This window comes from Spea bombifrons, chromosome 1, assembly GCF_027358695.1.
Source record: "Spea bombifrons isolate aSpeBom1 chromosome 1, aSpeBom1.2.pri, whole genome shotgun sequence".
NCBI classification, from domain to species: Eukaryota; Metazoa; Chordata; class Amphibia; order Anura; family Pelobatidae; genus Spea; species Spea bombifrons.
The window spans coordinates 134,544,062-134,562,117 of record NC_071087.1 but is presented as its reverse complement, the minus strand read 5'-3'; the positions used below and the strand labels follow the sequence as shown (position 1 = coordinate 134,562,117).

Sequence of the window (18,056 nt, the reverse complement as noted above, 5' to 3'; positions counted from 1 at the left end):
TGCCAAGAAAGCCTATTAAACTCATTAATGCGATAAACGAGGGGCTCTGCCAGCAACAAATATGGTAATATGTACCCCCCATATGTGAACGCTAAAGAGATCAGCCGCTCACACAGTCTGTTAGCTGAACAGAAATGGCAGGGCTGGAAACCAGACGGGCAGCGCCATTTAGTTTAATTAGCAGCAGCCCAGGTAGGCTGCACGTTACATTCTGTAAACAAGGCTACTCGTTACGGCAAATTGTCCGTGACTGGATGCTCAGCAAACCAAAGCAGAGACATTTTTCCCGGCCTTGAGCTCGGATCGTTACGAAGCAATCAATTCCATAATTCAATTTCTAGAAGAAAAGCATGGAATATGTAGTTATATATGTATGTTTGTGATAGATCCTGATAAAAGGTCCAGAATTAGTCACTCCTATGGTGGCTCACCTGGGGCTTTATATTATGCTTGCCGCGTCCACCATATTTTTCCGGAACTGTACCTTTCACAGGCTGTTGCCCTATTGTATGTGGGGTGTATACATTTGAATTGGACTCCACTTTCTTACATTTATTTACATTCCGTAGCTCTATCACATTATGGGGTCAAAAAGGGTTCTAAGGAGAGTATTTGGAGTTAGGAGCAGAGATTATATGGGGTGCAGACTCGGAAGTTGAGCGACACCATGGCAGTAAACTTGGTCTGTTGGGTGAGTAAGGAATGCCACGCACCGTGAGGTAACACGTTAAAGTGTAACGGTTGTTAAAATGTTAAATACGGAGTCCGTTAAACTCGTCACAACTTCACATTTCTATCCACATACAGACAAGCAAATAGGTTTCATGCGAGTCTAGTCTGTAACGGACGATCTAGCAGCACGGTTTCCATAGAGAATTTTCACGACTGTTTAGTAACGGATTAAGAACTTTTCAGGTTAGATTTGCTAAATAAGTAATTAACTTAATGATGATGAATAATCATGCAAATCCCAGACAAGCTGTTAAAATGGCAGCTCTTATTGACATCCACACTCATTAACTCTATGTGGTTTATTTTAATGCGGGCTCACAGAATTTATGAAGTATAGCAACATATGAAATTTAGATGTGGGGAAAGTGACGACTTTGCAGACCCGGCGTAATTGCAGTTGGATAAGATGAATCTGGCGCGCACCTGTATGTCACGTAAGTGGAAGACATTATGTTTCTGTGCACACTGCCAATTACCATTGCAATTAGATGCGCATGTACCCAACCCGTCTCTCCATTAGCGCATGTAATATAAATGATGTTTGCGTTACCCTCTGAAACGGCAGGAGTCTGCCTGTCTTGCCAAGCTGCGTGTTACCGATTCATGCAGCTTCTCTCTTTGAAAATCCATTCTTAACAGTGTTTGGGTCATATATAACTCTCTATAAACCTTTCCAGTGTATAAACATCCAGGAGGGTTTTAAAGGCTATAATATTGGTTTATAAAGTCTGTTATAGCACCGCCAGTGAAAGAACTTTAACAAGGTGGAATCAGGACGTTAGCAGCAATCCGGCTGTGTTTTATCGTTTGTTTCCCAAGGGCAAACGGACACTTGGAAAGGTGTTAATAAAACCAAAAGACGTACAATTGTGCGGCTAAAACGCATCTTAAAACACATCTTACGGTAACCCAGAGATCAAGAGCAAGTGGGGAAATTTAGGGTTTTTACGTAGTGTCAAACACAAAAAATACATAAGGCTTACAATGCAGGTTAGCGCTAGCTAAAAAAACTAAACATTTACGTCAGAGTATTTTCAAAAGCATATATATGCAATGACTGAGACTTTATTCTTTAACAAAACTGCTAAAAAAAAACACAAAACGCTGGAAACGTGTGTGCGCCTGATGGTAAACACTCAAAGTCACTATTTGACTTATAGCACATCACACATCTACATCAATATAGATATCAGAACACAGTAAATGTCAGCTTCTTGAAAGCCTCGATTGCTTTCACATTTGTAAGAAAAGCCATTCAATTCGTATCTAACAGCAGTGGCAGTGATCTAAATCACCAGCCCTTGCTGAATGACACCCATTACTAGGGTTGCCTACAGGTCTCTGCCAACCAGTTTACAGGTTGGAACGTTATGACTAATCCTTTTATTTTTAATAATATTGAGCACAATTAGAGGGGCAATATGATCATATAATACCCGGCGCATGGAACACTGTTTATCTTGTGGATTACCTGGTATGGCTGTTGGAGGACAGGCTCTCCCAGGGCTGGACACTGCACCCCGTGACGGCAAAGGCTCCTCCACAGCTGCCCTCCAGTTTCATGAGCAAGGCCTTGGCCGCGTTTTCTGCCGTCTTCCGGCAGTCGTGTGCCCGCTTCAACATCTGAGTGATGTTTTCATCTCCTGATTGCTCGGCTAAATCCCAGAACCACAGAAGGAAACCAGGTAAACATATATAAGGTAGCACAACTTTACCATACCTACATGTAGGAGCATATACATACAGCTGGGAGGCCCCCCGTCTACGGACTGCATACGTTGCAATGCACAAAACACATCACAGTATATACCTGTATTCCATTGTACAGCGATGCGGAATATGATGGCGCTATATAAAACAATAACAACACTAACTGGAGCCACTTATACAGCTACAGAATGGCACATGCATTTATACCATTAAACCCTGTGTTTATAGCCAATGGAAAATCCAGTGAAATTTCTGTGTGGCAGGAATTGTGCCGAACTAGACATGTGCCACCTTTCAAGTACATCGCACTGTCCCACGCTACACAACGTACAGGATTATACCGAAATCTAGAAGGACACCTGGAGCTCAATGTATGCATTTTGTCTTTTCCAACAATGGTTCTTTTGTGTGTCTGTCAAGTTCTAATCAGCTTGTCTTTCTGGGAAAGGAGTCATTGGGTTCTCACCTACTGATCCAACTCCCGCAGCTCGGAACTGGCCAAGAATGAGGGACTGTTCGCTTTCCGCCAGAGCCAGCAGTAATTCGTATGCTTCTATACACTGCTCACTAAACCAGAGAAAAACAAAGGATAACAGGGAATCAATACCTTAAAGCAGTTACTGGATGGACGGAGTCTTGGCATCTCACAGTCTGCACTTACGCCGGTGACCTGAAGGTGACTTGAAATCTTTGCACAATAGAAAAGGTCGCTTGGTGTCAACATGCCATGTTTTATACTGTAGCCTTTACTACCGATTCCATTGTAAAAAGATTACAAATATTGAGTCTCCATCGCTGTGTTTTGATCTTGCAGATGAAGGGAAAACATGATAAACTCATAATAGAAAAAAACCAAAAACTGCATTTAGTAGTTTGATTCCTAGAGACAACTAGAAGTGCTGCGTACATTGGTGCTCCTATGTAAATAAAAGATAATAATAAATAATGTTTTTTTTTTTTTCAATTGGGCCCAGTATGGAAACGGCAGCAATGAGCAGACACGCAGCCGGCGTTGGTGCAGAGAGGATGCGGCTCGTACATATCGGAACCGCGGAATAGTGTTTTGTTCACAGTAATTAACACCTTTTAGCCCGAGGTACGGGGGCAACGTAGGCCGAGCGGAGTCAGATGGCTGGAGCCTAGGAAACTGCGTTTAAAGAAAAGTATCTTGAGGTCAATGGGAACCACAGGCAGGGGTCAAAGGTTAAGTGGCAAAGGTTAAAGTCTAAAACTTGTGCAACTGTAGGCGAAAACGAGACCCAACCCCTGATGTCTGTGAGCTTGCGGATTACCATTTACAATTGAACGCAACCGGTTTTTTTAATATGAAATAGTCTGTCTCGGGTGCTGTTATTTTTCACAGTAAACAGTGCAATTTCAGAGTCTGTGACTTTTATGGCACTTCGGGTAAGTGCCACGATTAGCCATTTGAGCGCGGCATAAATATTTTTTGTTAACCTCCGGATTTGTTCCACATCCCCTGGGCACGGCAATAAAAGTCACACTGAATAATCAGCCGCCTAATGATCCTGGCAGACTTTCTGTGTGTTAACCGGGGAGAGATATATTTTGGATCTCTCGAGCAGCCTTGGAATGACAAAATACCTAATAAGCCCAACGCCGTTCTCTACAGGGCTGACTGTTGCCCAACCAATGAAAAGCGGACAATTCTCATGCTCCAGGTGCACGACAACTCCCATGATCCCTCAGAGAACTTCCAAGGCTTGTTAAGGATTTTGGGAGTTGTATTCCAATAACAGATGGATGAATGTAGACAGATAAGCTAATCTGTTGTTGCTCAGTTTCAAATGAGGCAGATCTAATAAGTGCACACGCTGCAATCTCATGTCTGGGGGTTCTGAGGTTGTACTGTGGGTGCGACTCAAAGGGTTAACCCTTTCAATACAGAGCCCCCCGCAATGCATTGCAGACTTCTCTGAAGCAAGCTACGGCATTCAAAAATAATTCATGTCACAGAGATGATCAGTTCTAGCCGCAGGGAAATGCCATGGCGTTTACACGAGGAAATCACTGGAGCGTACCTCTCTGGCATGCCACCTTATGACTCCTGCCTCACCTGAAGCATGGAGCACCAGCCTCGGCAATACATATCATGTCATGTTGCATTAAGAAACCCATTCATGTCCCTGCCATCCTCTACTGTTCAGTAATAACAGCCACAGCAAACGGAGGAAAGAGCTGTCACTGCCGCTCAGTGAGAGATATGATGCTTTACAACTACGCAGCCATAAACACGGAGGTGCATTAACTCCATCTGGCCTGATATGGCACACCCCATTAATGGTTTCTTAAACAATTGATGGGGAAGAGTTTACACTGCTTGTGGGGTACAGTAACCCTGCGGTATATGGAGCTACACGCAGCGGTGTATTCTGGCTTAGGCCAACTATGTCAGAAGGTCCTAGGAAGATAGCCCCCCTGTGACTTACTGCCGGGCAGCCAGACCTATTACGCAAAAGGGGCTTCCCAGTTTGCCACTGCTCAATAGGCCGGTTAGGGAGATCACGTATTTCCCTCTTAACAGTCTCAGTTACACTATGGTGATCTTCCGCTCAACACATGTTTAGACAGGAGCCCATAATTGTACTCATCTCCTTGTGCTCAGAACAGTGTAAGGTAGAGGACATCTCGATTGGCAACTGGAGACATAACCATGGGTCATGCCTAGGCTGCTAGTTATGTGGTACCCTAACGTGCTTAGTGAAATCCTAAGCAAATTTCCATGAGTTTCACCTTTGAACCCTACTATGATACCCAGAATCAATCAATTCCAAACTCTTTAAGCCCACCCTAGCTAGAGTCAAAACACAATTCCCCTTTGAGTCCATCATCTCAGAAGAAGATGCCTTTTCTTCCCTACAGGAGCTCAAAAGAGTATGAGAGAGTTAAAATGTTCTTACACCGTGTATTTTCAAATGTCACCATGTGAAAAAGACAGCAGTGGGCTGCGTGCACAAGACTGATTAAGGGTCTTTACAGAAGGAAAAAAGGCTTTCATGTGTTTACCTGTACTGCAGGGCGAGTCTGAGGGCCGTAGCGTTGGATTCATATTTCCCCACCAGCAGGCTCATTCTCTCCGCGTTGCTCTTACACTCCTCCAGGGTTATCGTCAACAAATCATTCTGCGATTTTAAGTGCTCAATTCGACTGTGGAAAAAAGATGAATAGTTTGATCCCTCCTGTATATAAACGGCTTGCTTTTTTCTGCGGAGTGCGTAGAAATACAAATACTGGTTTAACTTCAGATCGATATAGCACTTGGGAACCGTTATTGAAGAGTACTGTCCCCAATAAATATGCATGTTTGTTAGAACTCCTTCATGTACTGCTTATATTGCGCACAGAAATAATAAAAGGTCTCTGACTTCTGTGTCCTATTGCTTCTTGAAGACATTGTGAATTATATGAACATCTTTACTGTCAACTCCAAGCACTTTAGCTACAGCTGCCTCATTCGCTTCTCATTCTCTATAAAAGACTGAGAACATAGAACACCTGCCTATTAAATGATGTTTCTTCTCTGGATACATATATGGTGCAAAAGCGGTTGTGCCCAGACGCTCCCTGTATTTATGAGCAAAATTCAAAAAAAACATAATTTCCACTTTACGTTATGGTTTAAGTCCTACTGGCGCTCTGATCATTTATCATATAATACATACATAAGGGCTTCTTATTGATAAGGGTGCAAAAAGTCTTGAGTGTGTGTGTTTAAAGTCCTTGTTGCCAGACACAGTGTTCGGTAAATACTAGAATTAGAACACGCTCTTGGTGGTAGATAAAAATATTCAAACCAGGGCACTCATAATACAAACATCAGATATTGTGAATATGTTTCACCATCAAACCAAACACAGCGGCTGTAAGTTCCCTCTTTAATACTCTTATTTCTCTGCAAACACCACTTTCCAAATGCTTCACAATGCATACTTCTTACATCACGAGTTCAGAAAACCTTCATATTTTACATATTTGGAATCAGGCCACTGCTAAGAGTAGTAAACATGTCTCCCACTTTTACTGTAACCAACAGGAGAAGCTTTATCTTCTCTCTAAACTTGATTTGTTTCTTTTGGAGTAAAATCCACTGGCAATAAACGGGTCAAATGCGCTGATCCTGCCTTTTCTTTACAACACAAAACATCCCCTACAGCAAAAATGTGACGTGCCAGAATTTGTCTTTAGTGTATAACTGCTATAAATCTCTTCTGTTGTGTGAACCTGTGATCCAGATGGTACAGGTGACACAGTGTCTTCTCTGAGATTAAGAGTTGATTTATTGCGACTCCGGAGACCTGTTCAGATGTTCTTTACCTGTATATTACCCATTGTCAGACATAATGGCTTGCTGCAGACTGCTACATCTGGAATGTGTGCGGTGGTTTCCAAAGAACAAGTGCTCTGGGAATACAGCTACATTGTCTAACACAAAACACTATGTCCAAGTAGAGAAGCCAGAAACATAGTATGAAATTACCTGGTGTCCCCAGATATCTGCAACAATGTGCATTGTATATTACTCCAGTATAAAAACACGCCAACAAATTTGTTGGCTAGACTAAGCCTGTTTCTCATTACATACAGTTGTTTTGGCCCAGACAACGGTAGCTTATTTCACGGACTACAGCATGCACAGCCATTAGGTAGTCCCTTAAAATATGGACATAATAAAGAGTTTGGGCAGCTGGGGCTTTGAGGTCAATAAAACATGGTCTGTACGCTCTGGCATTGACACACTTTTTCCAATGGCATTGTCTTCTTTGTTTCAGAAGGAGAACATTGTGTGGGCATCAGAAACAATACTAGTTAGAGACATTATCAACTGGGCAGCAATTAACTTAACATAACACTATTATGGTATAAGTCCATCACACCTGTTTTGAGATCTTTCTAATTAAGATGCAAATAATTAAAGCACGTTAAGGAGCCTGGCATTAAGCATCGTTCTGAAAACCTAATGGGATTGCTTTGAGATAATGTCAAGTCAAAGATGTCTAGTCTTCCACCAAACAACCAGTGCACATCCCTGCACCATAAAGGAAGCAGACTCCTAATGTACCGTTTCAGAATGGCGGCTGATGCTGTAGAAAATCACCACGTACCTGTTTAATCTCTCTGTCTCCACCTCAAATTCTCGGATCTTGCTCTCTGAGATGGCCGAGCCATGAGAGTACAAAGTTTGGAAAATCTCTTGAATGTTGGAGCAGTCTTGCAGGGAATGTGCCAAATGCTCGGCCACACTGCTGGACACCTGCAAGATACATACAAAGTTAAATGTTCTCTCGGTTTATTTCTGTCCTACAATACAATGGGCGTCACTGATAGAAGACCCTGCTGCTGGTTGGACCATTCCAGTGGTTGCTTTGCTATTAAAAATATGGACCAAAATAGTTCTAAGCATTTCAGCCTATGCCCAAAGCAAACTCACGATGGCATAAGAGTCAAAATTGACACTTAAAACAAAAGAGGTATAATAACAGACTTTTAATAGAGTCATTATCGATATAAAATACCACCCATAGTAAATTCTTCATGACATGCCCCTGGGATGTAAACAGTCAATTTCAGCTTTGTCTCTGTCATAAGCACTAGCACATCAATCACCCATCCACAATAAAAGAACAGACGCTTTGATAGCGGCTCCAATAACACGAGCTGAAAATGACCATTTATGCACTATTACAGTATTACTTATTTAAACAGGTTCTCCTTTTCTTTAAATGGTTAAAAGGGGCACGAGATTCCATATAAATGAGCTACATGCAGATATATTATATTACTTTTGATACTCACCCCAATGCTGCTTATTTCAGATCCTAGGATAGGCCTCTCCGACGAGGACGATTCAGACCTAGTCTTTGACAGTTTCACCCGTTCCGCAATCTACAGGACATTGAAACTAAGTCAATAAAACAGACTTTTCATCTTACACCTAATCCCCGTATATTAAAACCTATGTTTTAATAAGGTGTTGATGGCACGTTGAGATATGTTATTCTACATTCCGAAGGGAGCTGTCACCATCCCAACAACATTTATCAAAAACCACTATAGCCTGGGTTTTTGGAATCAATTTCCTTCCCAGAAGTTCTCTCTCTTCTGCTCTTCCCCACCCAAAGGCTGTCTGAACCGATGAAAAGAAATCAGCTGCTTGAAAAGAGAGCAGAGATAACAACGGGGAGAACTAATTATGCAGATCTAAAGGAAAGGGGGTTTAGCTTCTCCCATGGTGCACACGACTCTTTAATACATATATTGTTTAATTTAACGTGTAAACATCATTACATAGGTTCATTTAGTGCATGTGATTACATGTTACACTTTGTGTAACATGTATGTGTGTGGATATAAAACACTAGCTATACAAATAAAGCATTTGTCTTCACATTAGTACTGTTACATGAACGACACTCATACCCTACCTACTCTTGGGGTACATAAGGCCTGGGGAAGTGGGTTGTAGACCCCGTAGGTAAGGAAGGGCCGATATCCATACAGTAACCGGCCCATGGACCCCTTCATTACACAGGGTAACGTCTGCCCTTAGCACAGCTACTCACCTTAGCGATGGGAATGTCGTTGCTGCTGCTGCTGGTACTCAGCTCCCCTGTACTGGGGTTGACCGGCCGGCTGGCTGAAGTGAGCCGACCAGGACTAGAAGGACCCGTCGCTTGGACACTTTGCAGTCGTGTTTGCAATTCACGCACCTACAATAACAAGACATCTCTTAGCTTAGACTTTACACAGAGAATCTCCATTAAGTGAGATCTTTGCAAACGCAAGCAGTAAGTCACCTGTGATTTCGCATTCATGGAATTATAACTAAATTATGCAATCTCATTACTTTTACATTTATTAGCACAATAAAGAAAACTAGCAACAGGAGATTAAATAACTCACAGTAATCAAATAAGCATGAGAATAATTCACTTTAAAGCAGGCAACAGAAGAGGCCCACATGTTAATAGACTTGCAGATGGAACGAGACTTGTAGCATTCATACTTTTTATCTTCTTTCCACTTAAAATGCACCTCCAAAGAAAAAAAAAAGACCCTGTTCGCCCATTAAGAAGCTCCATATGCGATATCGTGCATACCCTGTTCATTTATTGCCAGCAAGCGTACTGCCCCCCCAAAAAAAAAAAAAAAAAAAAATATATATATATATATATATATATATACACACACACACAGATCATGCAGCCAGAGTGCAGCGAGGTATCATTCCTCCAATCACTGGAAGAAGCCTTGTTAAGGATATTAATAGACATTTACCCCCCATATTGGATTATCCCATCGGTCAGGGTGGCTGGCTGGTAATATAAAGCAGTCAACCAAGTATCAGTTCAGTTACTACCATAACTGGGAACTTCCCACGGTGAGCCACCCAGAGCTCTCCCTTTTCAGGAGGGGGGGTGGCTTTAAGTGGAGACAGTGCTATCTATATATATGGGCGGGGCTACACCTGGCTGCCTTAAGTGCAGTAAGAGTGGGCGTGGCTAAATGCCTAAATCCCTGCCCAGAGAAAGAGGAATGTGACCCGGAGACCCAGGGAAGCAGCACTTCACCCAAAGACTCTGTACGGCTACTACCCAAGTAGAGGCTATTATGCAGAAGTATAAATCTTCCTTCATTCGTGTTACACAGGGACAGGCAGCAAATGCCCATAGGTTCAACGACAAGCCCAGTTACACTGTCCAGGTACGGAGACTTTGCCTTTGGCTGTTGTTCCTTTGGTTTAATTAGTGGGAGTTATACAGCCAGGGTGGTATGTAACAGATAAAGATTGTTAACCATTTATCTGTACACTGTAACTGGATATTGCAGTACTGGTCCAAGAGTAAATGTGAATAACAAAAACTGGAGACGAGACCCATGAGGACTTGAGATTCTAAACACTAAACACCGGGACGCACACTCTCCTCCCAGTCTGGGCCGTTTCTACAGTAGCAACCATACAATCAATGGCTAGCGTCAGTCATCATCACACGTGATATACGGGAAGGGTACATTGCAGATTTTCCCTCTCCATGATGAGGTTTTAAATTTGAGTTTTCCTCTCGAGTCATCAAAACCTTTCCCAGAGGCATTTTGAAAAGCCGATCTACTTAATTTGTAACGAAAAGCAATAATTTTAACAATTTTGACATTTTTAGTGGCCACTGTTATCTGAAGATTTTGTTTTCCAAACACAGACATATTGGAGGTTTTTAAAGAGGAGCCAACTACTGATCAGATGTGTTCCAGGGAAAGCTGGCATGTGTCTAAGTGTGTAAATATACTTTATTGGAAACTGCTGTAAAAGGAAAAAAAACAAAATGATATGAACTTCCGAAATATTATATGTACATTATTGTATACCATATATGTGTATATATTAAACCGTGAGCTACATTCAGATGCAGAATTTCAGAATGCAAAAACTATTTTAATTTATGCAGGGCTAAGTCTTTTTACAGGAGATACCTACTGGGGATGGTCCTTCATGATATAAAATACTGTTGGTGCGTTTGGTGAATAAATCACAATAACCAAGTATTGGTTACAAGCACTATAGTTAATATAAATCACTATTCTGCATATACAGTGAGGTTTGAGAGGGGGCAGACTTAATACCCCAAAGCCAGACTACTGAATTAAACATATCACTGTATTTTCAAATCAAAAAGGATCCTTTACTGCTTGCATTGGATTTTTATTCTGCCACCTCTACGCACTCAGATGGTTAACTTTTATATTTCACTTTTGTAGCCCTCATTAAACTAATGTTCAATTCTTTCTATTCACCGTTTTATTGATATTAATAAATAGAATTAGGTAGGTCCAAATGCTTTTGCCAGGGTCAGTAAACACGGAAACACTTTGGAAACGGCTGGGTTACAGATACCCTCTGAAATAACAGAGATAAGGAGAGGACACATCTCGGAGCGATTGGAGAGCTCTTAATCCCTGGTTTGGTCCTGACTTTGCACTTGCGCGTATACCTCCATCTCTCATCAGTCACGTGAACCCTTGTGATAAGAGACTGGCAGGCATCCAGCAATCCGCCGAGTACTGTGACTGATGACAGGCTGAATTTACTCTAATCTCATAAGTAATGGATCACAGCCATAAAACGGGGAGGGGGGACCTCTGAAAACTAATGTTAATAGGTAGGTTCAATAAACCAAGCTCTCCTGCTATGTGGCATCACTTCATACCTTGACCAAACTAAAAAATAACACTACGACATTAACATGATGGCTGTGTTGGCTTCTGGCTGCCATAAAAGTATATTTCAGACAAACTGAAAATCACCTGTATAAGAAACAGGGGGCAAACTGAAAAGACCACAATAGCATGCGCACGGAAGCAGAGATGATGTCCTTCATTATTGTGATAGCAGATCTTGAATGAGACAAACAGCACTGGACGTGTCTGCTGCTTCTTGTAGGGTCATTCTAGATGTTGGCTAACAAGTCATGACCAGCGGAGAATGGTGCAATATGTAGTTTACCCATCCCCGGGTCAGGCCATTATATGCCTTTCTGTCATCTCGAACCAGTCTGTCCATTCTCCTCTGACCTCTGACATCAACATTTTCATCCACACAACTACCGCTCACTGGATATTTTCTCTTTTTCGGACCATTCTCTGTAAACCCTAGAGATGGTTGTACGTTTTATCACTCCCATCACTCCTGTGTTCCAATGGCACGTTGTGTAAGCGATTATGTGGACAATATTCCTCAAAAATACCCCCGAATCAGACACGGCTCGGTTAGCGGGACTATCTCTGGCTATTTTGTAAATATTGTTATGGTACAAGGAATTTGTAGCATGGGAGGTTTGGGGCAAATAGGTTTCTGGATCCAGAGCTTGAAGCGTGTGTTTCCTGAGCGGCCCGACGCTGCCGGTACCCCGCAGAAGCACGAGATTACCTCATTTACTAATGAGCCGTGAGAACGCGACAAAACTCGTACGCATGCTGCTTCCCAGAGACGGCTCCATAAAGCAGCACAATCTGTTAACAGAATGCATTAAACACCTAATTTAATTAAATCTGCCAGGACAGAAAAACCTATTGAGAGCACTTTGTTTGATTACAGACGTGAGCTGAAAAGAACAGACCTATTGATCAAACCGGCTCTGGTTTCTCCAGTACGCCATCAAGCCGCTTATTTCAGTATATGTGACTTTCTACGCAGAGAAAGGGGTAGTTTTTAGGAGCTTCCGCTGAGAAGGAGATGTAGACCTCTAGAGCTGTGCTTTTCCCGCTAACCTGGATTTGTGGCTATTTTAGGTTTTTTTAGTCTGGTTTTATTTTTTCAGTATTGGAGTCATGCCATTGAGGTCTGGCTAGCAAATCAAGCTGCGCCAGTCACGCATCGGGGGGTAATCAACTCTATCCATGTTACCCAGCAGGACGTGGTAATCAAAGCTACAGCGAGGAAGACTTTAATCAATGAAACCGTTGTAGAGCCACAACACAAAATAAATAATGCAACTCTGTAAAACATAATTAACTCATCCGATGCTCTGAACTCATCCAAAGCAAATAAAAATATGCAAGATTACATTAAATCCTTAACTGAACAGCATTATGTTTATAATATACAGGCTAATGGCAGCTGCCACCTGACATCTGGTATGATTGCCAGCGTGCTACTGCTGTGTGTGTCGGACCAGCTACTGGGAGACTGGTGCCACTGGTATGGATGGTAGACTGGTAGACATACTGGGGTATCAGAGTATTGGGAATGACACCTTCACATGCATGGCCATCTCCCAGATCATCCATCTCCTTTTATAATGAGCTGTATATTATTTAGAGGATCCATGCAATTTATATGTGTTTTCTAAATACCATGAGAGATTTTTATTTCTTCCCCCTTGGAAACACTTTCTGTATATAGAGGAAACCAAGCAAAACAATAAGAAATATATATGGATTCTAGCAGCTCAACAATAGGAAAGAACACTTGGCTTTAAAGGTCCCACACACTTAGCGGGTAACACAAGGAAGCAAACAAAGCAGACCTGTCAATAACAAAACTCAGAAATGCAATACAAGTACAATTATAATGTCATCCCCATTATTCTTCACTTAGTGCCCTCAGAGTAGACCAACAACAACAAGGTGGTAGGGTGTATGGAAATTAAAACATCGAAGTGGATGGGGCTGTTCCTGGCCATCATAGGGAATGAAGCGTGGAGAAGAGGAGGATACGGAGGGTCGGTTACAGATACGACCGGCTGTACTTCAGATAGTCACAAGTCTCTGTCTAACGGCACACATCGAAATTACTGGCCCATAATGTGATGAAACATTCAGGCAGCAAATTAACCGACGGCTGCAGAGGGGCAATCAATATCACGGGCAGAACGCTACATGTTAGAAGATACCGTAACTCCGCTTCTAGAATGGTTATGAGGCTTCAGGGAGTTTCTTTTTTCATCTATTAATTTTAATTAGCCTGAAGCAAAAACACATCACAAAAAACCCATGGTATCTCATTGACGGGAACAATTTACCGAAAAAACTTTGTTAGTACTTCACAATATATGCTGGAATATATCCCTGACGGGTCTAAATTACATGAAGTGAAAGAGAGAGAACAACTGAAAGTCTTTGAGCAGAAAAAGCCCCCCAATAATGGTAGGTTACAGTTTTAACAGAAAGATGGGGTCATGGATAAACTAGGATACACATTATTTTAGCTGCTCTTTTATCAATGACAACATTTTTACTTTTCCAGACAGTGTACTCAGGTCGTTGCCATGGATACTATGAATTTGCGTGACGATCCATCTGTTGAAATTCCTCTATCATCAAATTCATGCACACATTTTAACCGAATGACTCCAACGCAGAATGTATTTGATGTTTCAAACAAGAGCACGCATGTTATTATAAGTATGATAAATGCCAAACTGTAACCATTTCTAGAACCATCATTGCCATAGGTGATATAGATGATGATGATAAAATCAGGTGATGAAACTTCAAAGCAGTTAATGCTGTGGATGTGAGAGCAGAGCGCTTACTCCAAATCAAAGCTGCGACAAAGAAACGGTGATGATAATAATGATCGAATTTCTGCTGGTCTTTCGCCAGTCATTCTTCAATATTTCAGGGCAGGTGTTTCTATCAGCGAAACGCCCTCATCGCCCTGATTTACGCTCTCGCATTATAAACCTGTACACTGTTAAATTATCAGGGGTCTGCTAGTTCAATGACATAAATACGAAGCCACCACTAGGGAAAGCATGCATTGGGCTCTTTCACTTGAAACGTGAAATCAAACAGCAACACAAACCCGAATACCAAGTACAAATACCATGAAGTATTGTATTGTGTGGAGAAATGCAGGGATGAAAACTTTTAGTTTGTTTAAAATACATCGGTACATGGGAGCGGAGGGAGAACTAACCCCTTAGCTCACTGATTAGACTGCGGTTATCATTGCATACGGTAATAAACAGATACATTTAAAATGGCTTTTCTCATCTGTCAATATATGCCAACAAGTTACTGATGTATACTGTAAAATCATCAGGCAATAACTATACAGGTAGGAGGCTCTGTAAAGAGCTTTGTAAATGCCTTGGCCACCCACGGCACGTCTGTGTCCACGAGATCAGTGAATTCACTCCTCGTCTCATTTGTTTTATATCTCCTTTAAGGCAGGACCCAACAACCCATACTCTCCCTGCCCTTGTATCTCTTCCACCCTGGTAAACGGCTTACAGACAATGGTAAGCCACTAAAAGCTAAACAGAACCACTAACAGCTACATAGATAAGCTATGCAAGAAGGCTGTCTCCGTTACCCTTCGGCGTAGTCTATCCCTCTCTTCACGTATTGCGTTCATGGTGGACTTGGCCCGGTTAAGGTCTTCCTCCTTACTGCATAGCATGGCGGTGAGGCTCTCGTTCTCTTCCCGCAGACCCGCCAGTTCTTTTTCCCAGCGTGAACGCTCTTCTGCAAGGTTCGGGTAGAGTTCTCGACCCAAGACTCCTTCAATTTCTTCTACCGTCTGCAAAAGCAAGCAGTTGTCAAAACTAGCAACAAATAATTTGGAGCAACAACCACATAAACAATCCACTTTAAAGAAACTCTGTTGTCAGGGTACACGCATTGCCTGGTTTCCACATGCATACACTTAATCACATGCAGGTTTTTTTTACCTCTCAAAACGGTGTAAAATAAAGAAATCTTGCTTTACCCACTAAATGTACAGAATACAGAGAATGTGTATTTATATGGATGTCTAAACAAGACTATTCTATAGAAATGATTTTAACAAAACATGCTATAACCTCAAGGCCAATATTAGATCTGGGGTATTACAGAGTAGGTCCATCATGGAAATTAAGCAAAATACAGCGTGTAAAAAGGCATGAGAGGTGCGATGATGAATAATGATATGCACAGGCAGCTTTTATACAGATAATTCTGTTATGAATCTCATGTCCCGACTTTGAACCCAACAGTTAATTTCTCCGTTTCTTTTTAGTATAACAGATATTTATACGTAGGATGCACCATTCTATATATCTTGTGTTTGTACCTCTTTATTCGCAGATGCCCTACTGCCCTGACCATTGCATTCTGGAAAATTGTCATCCTTGTACTTACTGAATTCACTGTTAAGAAAATTAACCACTGAGTTTAAGGTTGACCATGTTGTGTAATGGTTTTGGAACATGGTCAATGAATATGACCGTGATTTAGGTAAAAGCCCCTGTACGTTCAGCCAGATACCTTAATGGCGAGGTCGCAGTGCTCACTGGCCGTGGTGAGCTGCTCGATGTGTCTGTCCACCTCGGCTACAGACAGACTGCAGCTGCTCTTCTTCCTCCCGCACACCACGTTCTCCAGGCCGGTGAGCACTCTCTGCAGCTCCGAGTTCAGGTCACTGCAGGTGTCTGTACCGAATTACACAAAAAGAGGGAGAGTACCCAGGTTACGATGAAATAACTATCACCAACGGAATGTTTGGAGCTCACATCAGTCCCAATCCAAAATATTTAAACAGACATGTCATAAAGATGAGAGTACAAATCATAAAAGGTTCAACCATTGTACTGCGCATGCATTATTTATATACTTTCTACTAACTAATCAGTGACACATAATGGCCCTAAGTAATTGAAACGTCAAGGTAATTGGCAGTTTTAATTAATTCTGCTCCAGTGTTTTCATTCAGTCTGGTTACAAAAAGGCAGCAAGGTGTATCTATGTGACTGTTGGAATTAGGAGACCGCTCACGGCCACGACCTTTTTTTTTTTTAATTTTATTTTTTTAATTAATCCGATTAGAATACCTGTCAAAATAAATAATAGATCTGCTCACCAAATCCTAGGCTCCTAGACACATGACTGCTGACCCCTAAATATTCTGCACAGAGCTGAATGAATGCACATTACAAAAAATAGCTGGCTTCTAAATGTGTCCGTCTGGCTCCTACAGACTTAAAATTATAATGGAGGTCCACCTTGAATACATAAACACTATAACGAAACATTAAAATACCAATTAAATAGAATAGCTGCTAACTGGCATTAAGTTGGCCATGATAATTACCGATCCTTAAACATATCGCTGTCTGCGGGGACTGTTGGGAGCGGTGAAGGCACTGGCCAAGCATCGGAGAGGGGACAACCCCAGCTCAGTTAATGGAAGGGACTGGGGAGGAAGGGGAACGATAATATTGTGCTGCGAGGTGAACAGTCCTGTGTTATATGGAATATATATATGGAACTCTGGCAGCAAAGACTTATGACACATAGCGGAAAGCAATGGGCTTCCCAGAACAACGATCCTAGCAAGAGATTTGGGGCTTTATTCACTAATGGAAGAGTTGGCAAGAGAGTTGCGGTTTTAACACTTCGCTATTCATTATGAAGGGCCAAAAGTTCCATGCTTCCCAAAGTGTGAAGGGCTGCGTATGATGCGTAATTCAATGTGTAAAGAGACTTAGGAGAACTCTCAATGCATTATACAGCGCAACTCTCGTCCTGCAGCAGAAGCTCACTGGGGATGGGCCTTCGAAACGTATGAGCTAAAACTCAACTCCCTCTTGAATAAACCACTTTCATTTAATTTAATCTAAACCTGCTAATTATTAAGGAATAGAATTGTACCGGTTTAGTGGTGGAAACAAAAAGAGCAAATTTATACTTTTATCAGCTAATAAAAAGTACAACAGATTGTGAGTTACCTAGCCCTCTTCTCAGGTATATAATCATTATACCCCTCAAGAAGATACTTAGGTAGTCTCGAAAGCTTGCAATCGATTACATGTTGGCTAGCCAATAAATGTATCAACTTGACCAAATTCGAAATAATATAAACCCTTTGAGAGCCACTATGAAAATCTACGAGCACAAACACTGTCACAGCCATGGAGCCGACCGAAGAATTATCCAATGTGGAGCAGAGGGGCTGTAGATTTGGCTCGGAAGGTCGGGTTCTTTAGCTAAAGGTTGCTAGTCATTGAATTTAACCATTTGTTCCACAGACATTGTATTATGAATTGTATATTTATTATATATTTGTATTCAACGCTTCGCATACACAGATATAGACACTGCTCTTTCCTTTTCAG

General features: G+C 41.8%; 1 protein-coding gene across 3 annotated transcripts in view; it reads right to left on the bottom strand.

Annotated features, from left to right (window-relative positions):
- MCC (MCC regulator of WNT signaling pathway) overlaps nucleotides 1-18,056 on the bottom strand; it is a 123,164-nt gene that overhangs the window by 10,854 nt on the left and 94,254 nt on the right. For all 3 annotated transcript variants that reach the window (XM_053474289.1, XM_053474291.1, XM_053474292.1), the window contains 8 exons: nucleotides 16,210-16,373; nucleotides 15,275-15,481; nucleotides 9,024-9,170; nucleotides 8,257-8,346; nucleotides 7,566-7,714; nucleotides 5,470-5,610; nucleotides 2,909-3,009; nucleotides 2,204-2,387 (listed from right to left, as the gene is read on the bottom strand). In XM_053474289.1, coding sequence (XP_053330264.1) covers nucleotides 2,204-2,387; nucleotides 2,909-3,009; nucleotides 5,470-5,610; nucleotides 7,566-7,714; nucleotides 8,257-8,346; nucleotides 9,024-9,170; nucleotides 15,275-15,481; nucleotides 16,210-16,373 — 1,183 coding nt within the window. The remainder of the gene's footprint in view (nucleotides 1-2,203; nucleotides 2,388-2,908; nucleotides 3,010-5,469; nucleotides 5,611-7,565; nucleotides 7,715-8,256; nucleotides 8,347-9,023; nucleotides 9,171-15,274; nucleotides 15,482-16,209; nucleotides 16,374-18,056) is intronic.